Source organism: Callionymus lyra, chromosome 6 (genome assembly GCF_982586985.1).
Source record: "Callionymus lyra chromosome 6, fCalLyr1.hap1.1, whole genome shotgun sequence".
NCBI lineage: Eukaryota > Metazoa > Chordata > Actinopteri > Syngnathiformes > Callionymidae > Callionymus > Callionymus lyra.
The window spans coordinates 17544720-17550719 of NC_141823.1; the positions used below are offsets into that span (position 1 = coordinate 17544720).

General features: G+C 34.0%; 1 protein-coding gene across 1 annotated transcript in view; it reads left to right on the plus strand.

Moving 5' to 3' along the window:
- The window catches only part of gpc5a (glypican 5a), a 135983-nt gene extending 131250 nt beyond the window's left edge, over nucleotides 1–4733 (plus strand). Inside the window, exon 9 of the mRNA XM_087794002.1 lies at nucleotides 3766–4733. Within this exon, the coding sequence (XP_087650128.1) occupies nucleotides 3766–3917 (152 nt within the window). The 3' untranslated portion in view covers nucleotides 3918–4733. The remainder of the gene's footprint in view (nucleotides 1–3765) is intronic.
- The last annotated feature ends 1267 nt before the right edge of the window (nucleotides 4734–6000 follow it).

The following is a 6000-nucleotide window of genomic DNA, read 5'->3' on the forward strand; positions in this document are numbered from 1 at the left end:
CTCCTTCGGCCAGCTGTAATCACGCCCGCTTTTTTTATACAAGAGTCCCTTGGAGGTGGAGACGTCCAGGGTTGATGACGTGCGGTGACAAACCCTGATGCTTGACCAATCACAGAGGTTGGCGTGGTTATCTAAATAAGATTTCAAGAAATATGAACTGTTTCTTTAGTGGGTGGAGCTTAAGATCAACACATTAGTGGCCCTTTAATATGGAAAACATTCAAAAAGTGACACATAAAAGGAACCAAACAAAAATCCACAAAACATTGAACAACAAGTAAAGAAAAAAAATCAAATTTTGTCCGGTTTTCATTGTGTGTTTGTGTGTGTACTTGTCGTATAAGGGTAATCTAGAACATTAAGTTCCTTCTGGTTATTTACCTCCTAAAAGTGAAACATTAAAATCTAGGGTTCCAGGTAATAAACCATCTATTTAAAGAATCCAAAAACTCACTTTCTCAATGTTTTTTTAAAAAAAGGTGTTTGTGAGCTTATCCTTCAGGGTTTCTATTGCTTATCAGTTGTAAGAGTATTTCCCTGCTGCACTTTGTGGGCTATTGATCACCGTTGGTCCCTGTCGTCAGGAATCAGCTTCTATTGATTTCTCTTCAGCAGTAAGCCTCTCTCTGACCCGTGTCTCCTCGCACAAAACACATTTGTCCAACCAGTGGAGCACATCAACCACTTTGCTAACTTTTTCCTGGACAAATGCCCCATTTCTTTACGAAGAGTAAAGAATTGAATTCACTTATGTTAACTCAAAGAAAGACAAAACATTCACATAAAACCATTAAACAAAAAATACAAAAATCAATACATAATGATATGCTTTAAAAAAGGGTCTTTTCCCCTGAAGCATCTGCTGTTTTCTCGCTTGTTTGTCATTAAATACATTTTATAATTTTTGATTTGTTTCAGTGTCACACAGCTGCGCAGCCTTAGAAGTAGCAAATGAAACCACACAGTACGTTTTTCTATTTAAAGTTGTTCCTCAAACAACTTTTAAACCTACATCGGGATTTTTTCTCTTCAGCTTCACAGTAACAAAATAATTCAAATCCAGATTACAGACTATCTACTGGTCATGGATTCTAAGTAGGTGTGTGTAGTTGTGTGTGTCTTTTTCTACTTCATCCATTGGAATCTGGGATCCCCAAAGTTATGCTCTTGGCTGTTTTTTACTTATCATAACACATTATAACACCTCAAGCCAAAATGACACCAACTTTTTTATACATGTGTCAAATCAAAATACTGAATCTATTCAATCTTATGATTTGGAAAAAAAAGGGATAAAAATGGACTTGTTGAGCTGGTCATGTGGTGCAGAAAGATAAAACTGTGAAGATGTGCCTCATTTTATGCATCATTTGTAAATGACGGAGAGAAAAAATGGTTAAAACTTGTCTTGTTTGTGTCAATGTTTTATTTTTATCTATAACTTTTTTTTTCATGTCAAAGAATACAAATAAGGCAAACTATTAATAATTTTAAGTTAACTTTAAAACTTGTGCTATTATTGGTATCATAATTTAATTCTAGTTGGTGTTTAAAATATAAATAAATATGTTTAACTTTGAAAATAGCACTTTTAACTAAACAATTGAACAAATAAAAAACGGTTTTACATTTTTATTTAACAGAATAAAAACAAGGCCACTAAAGGAACATGAAATCATAAACTCTTAAGAACATATTGTTTAAAATACAACATATTTAGTAGTAAATGTTAAAGATGGGAATAATGAACTCTATCAGTTATTTTGGCTTTTAATAGTCACTCTGATAAAAGCTTATATTTTAAAACTCTAAATAGATGTGGTCAGTTAATTTTAAAGATGAAGTTGTATTCAATGCAGAGTCAAAATAACTTCTCTTAACTAAACTCAGCCTGAAAGGTTTGGTAGAAAGTTCAGCTTCTATGTCGTCTGATGACAATGAATACATTACAACAAAAAAGAAAGAATTGTACAAACAGGGAAAGTGAACCAGAAGCAAGATGTAACAATGTGTGCAGGATCTTATACAAATGAATAATTATTAAACAGAAAATCTTGCCAGAAACAGCTTTTATTCAGAGTTCTTCACGGAGGAAGCTGAGGTGGAAGCTGCAGCAACGGAGAGATAAAAAGAAGGAAAAAACAACTATAAATGGTCCCTGGAGCCAGGCGTTTTCTTTATTTCTCCTGAGAGATAAAGTTTGATATCGCTGCTTTTATAGACTTTGAAGAGGGTCAGAGTGAGAGCAATTCTATTCCACACAGACAGATTCAACTGATGCTTGAAGGAATGTGCTGAAGTTCTTCAGCTGCCACGGCATGTTTCGGACTTCAGCTCTCGTCAGACAGTCAGACTCTGAGTGAATCCAGAGATAAAAATGAACTGATTTGAAAAGAACAAATGAACATGAATGCTGACGTTAAAAGTAGTTTCATTAGTTTAATTCTAATTTAATTTGAGCGGTAATGGAGTTACAGTACATAACAGTAACACACAAAACACCGAACTTAACAGTGTTTTACTTTAGTTTGCTAAAAAACATTAGTAAAGATTTGCATGACTCTAAACAAAAAAACATGTGAAAGACGATAATCTTTTCAGCCTACATACAAAATATTGGTATATTTATCAGCAGGTCAGTTATTATAAATCTTTTGTTTTATATTCTGCATTGTTAAAATGATAAAATGGTGACGCTGATACAATTATTATGATATTCACACCATCGTATATGTCACAGTACAGATTGGAATCCAGTAGGATCTGGAATCCTACTAGTACAGATTGGAATTCCAATCTCTTCTGGTATAGATTGGAATTCCAATCTCTACTAGTAGGATTCCAGATCCTACTAGTAGAGATTAGAATATTGGAATTCCAATCTCTACTAGTAAAGATAGGAGGATTCCAGATTCTGCTAGTGTATTCCAATCTCTACTATCTGAATATTGGAATTCCATTCTGTCCTAGGAGAAATGGGAATTCTACCAAGACAATCTCCAATTCTAATAAGAGAAATTTGGAAAATGTTTTGGAAAAATAGGCTGAATCATTTCACACCTAAAATTTCAGCATAGGTAAGCCTACATTCACCATTACTATTCTCGGTGAATTACTTTATATTTTAGATATCTGATAACCCTTCTGTCAACACACATTGTAACCATGGGAACAGCCGTCTTTTTTATTCTGACCTGAAACCTGAAACAACAATGGTTTATGTTGTATTAAAAGTTTGTTTATAACATACAGACGAACAACTAACTAAGCATTATATGGACATATATTCCTTTTAAAAGCTAAAAAGTAAGTAATATTTATTTATATAGCGCTTTTCGAGACCAGGGTCACGAAGCGCTTAAACAATCAAAACAATACTCAAAAAAGTACAAAAAGTGTTTTCTTCACAGTAGGAAACAGTTCCGAAAGTCTCGACCCCTGACTAGATAGAACATTCACGGATCCATTGTTGCCATAGTGAAATACTAAGAGGCGACTAATTGGTATCCTGTCCATCAGTGTATTAATTTAGGATGAAAATTCAAATGACTTGAACGGTAATAGCTTTGATAGGCAGGTGGGCGAGCACCATATGTGATCTACACAGCATGGATCTAGCATCTGGTTCACTTCCATGGCTGATTATTAAAAATGTTTTAGCTTTTTTTTCCAGAGAAAGACGAAAAATGCTGTAATTAATTTGAAAGAAATGCTTTCGCAGTTATAAACTCTTCGTCTGACATTTTCCTTCATCTTTGTCTCTAGTGAATGCTGATGTAAAGAACGATCACAACCACCACCATCAACAGCTACCAGGCGAAAATTCTGGACGTGAAAACCCATCCAGGGGTCTCAGACTGACTGTGTCCATGGTCGTCTTCATCATACCTTGGTTACAAACACTCCTGGCCTTGTAACAGCTGCCGTTGCTTTTTCCTCCATCGTTGAACTGTCAGGACCTGGCTTCTGGCTCCTATTTATAAAGGAATACAGCCGACAGAAGAAAAAAAAAAAGCGTGAACACGTCATGCAGAACAACACCCCCGCAAGGTGAAGACCATGAGCTTGAACATGGAAGACTGTCTGGAAAGTTCATGACACCAGCTTGTGTGGAAATGTTTGTGAATATGATTAAAATGTTTTATAGGTTTTCTATATCAATTCCTTTATTTATAACAAAAATATCTTAATGCATTTTTTTTTTTTTTCTAATGAAAAATAAATAATATATGATGACGGATGTTCAGACGATCTTTACATTGTGATGCTTAGAAATTGAGTGCGACATGTTTTCCGAGTGCTGTATAGAAAACATCCTTGAACTAACTGAGAGTGGCTTCAAGCTGAGTGTACAGTTTGATTTAATTAAAAATGATAATGTTCATACGCTTGATCCTGATCCCTCTGTCAGTCTGCAAGATGTTTTTTTTCGCTCTTATGTTTTCACACTTGGAACAAAAGTTTTCCATTCAAACCCTGTTAGTTCTTCATGTTTTTTTTATGTGTTATAAATCTTTGTACATGAAAAAACATGTATTCATCATATTAACATCAGTGACTGCGGACCCAAACATTTTATATGAAAATTGTAAATAAAGATTCATTTTTTAACAACTTTAATTCTAAAACGACATGATGTGTGTTTTAATGGAAATGACACAACTTTTGCTCAATGTGATGAACTTTTAACCTCAACTGTTGTTTTTTTTTTCAACTTTTTGTTCTGATACAGGCGCAAAATGTAAGACCTTGATATGAATTTGGTTTGCCTAACTTAAGTAAATCATTGTTCTCCACACTACCACACTTCGGAAATAAGTATAAACTCTTATATTGATATTTTGATTTCAATGACCCAATTTACTTAAAGCCTACATGAGTTAAGAAAAAAAAAAAAGCCTGTAAACTAGTGAAAATAAGTAAAACACAAACTTTATAAAATACCATTTTGTTGTAGATAAACCAGCCCACTTATCTGCTGATTCAGCGATATAGTACATTGTGTTTTTCAGGCCCTTTTTTGCTAGACAAGCCATTGATTTGTGCTGCTTATATCGAAACATACATGGTACATATAAATAATATAAATACCTACTAAACTACATCTACCGATGTGATTATGGAAAGACCAGTGTTTTTTAAAAGCAATTTCTTTTTTTGTTTTTCTACAATATATTTTCTTACGTATCTCATGTATTCCCACATTTTCTAGCGTATATATATTTAAAATATACAACTCTTGACCTACATGAAATGCCACAACATGAGATTAAATCATTTTTAAGTATTATTTTACACCCGTTGGACCTTCACAAAATCGTGTGATATCACTTGTATTTTGAATGCAAAAAGTCACTTTAACCTATTAGTTTATTGAAACAATTATTATTATATCTGTATTTTAGCATTCGAGAGCATGTTTTTTGTTTCATAAAATCAACATCTGTCAAGAATCTTCAGTACAGTCTGCACCATTGATATTAACTTGGGAATAAAAAAACACTAAATTCAAGTCATCTTTAATTAAAAAAACAACAAATTTGATCCATCTTAAGAAAAGGATGAAATTAATATTTAGGGTCATAGGAATCATAGGAAAGGAAAACATTTGAATGACTGATGACTATATGACATTTGTCTTTTTAAATGTGCATCAAACATGTTATTTAAGTCAGTTATGAGCCATTTTAGCTTGTGATGGAAGTGATGAAGCTTGATGAAGCGCTATCCTTATTTTTAGAGCCCATTAGGTGGCACTATTTCCACCATGATATATTGCATTGAACAGCTCTTCTAGCGACGTCTAGCATCATTTTTAAACTGCGGTCAACACCCAGTGAGCTACAAAAATGAGGACATTGCTTCACCAAGCTTCATTATTTCTTTGAAAAATCGACACATTGGCTTTGTGCATCCTTGCGAGCTGATTGTCCGTCAGTGACACACAGTAGCTGCTGAAGGCAGGTGTGAGGAATGAAGGTGGGCACACAATGGAAGAGG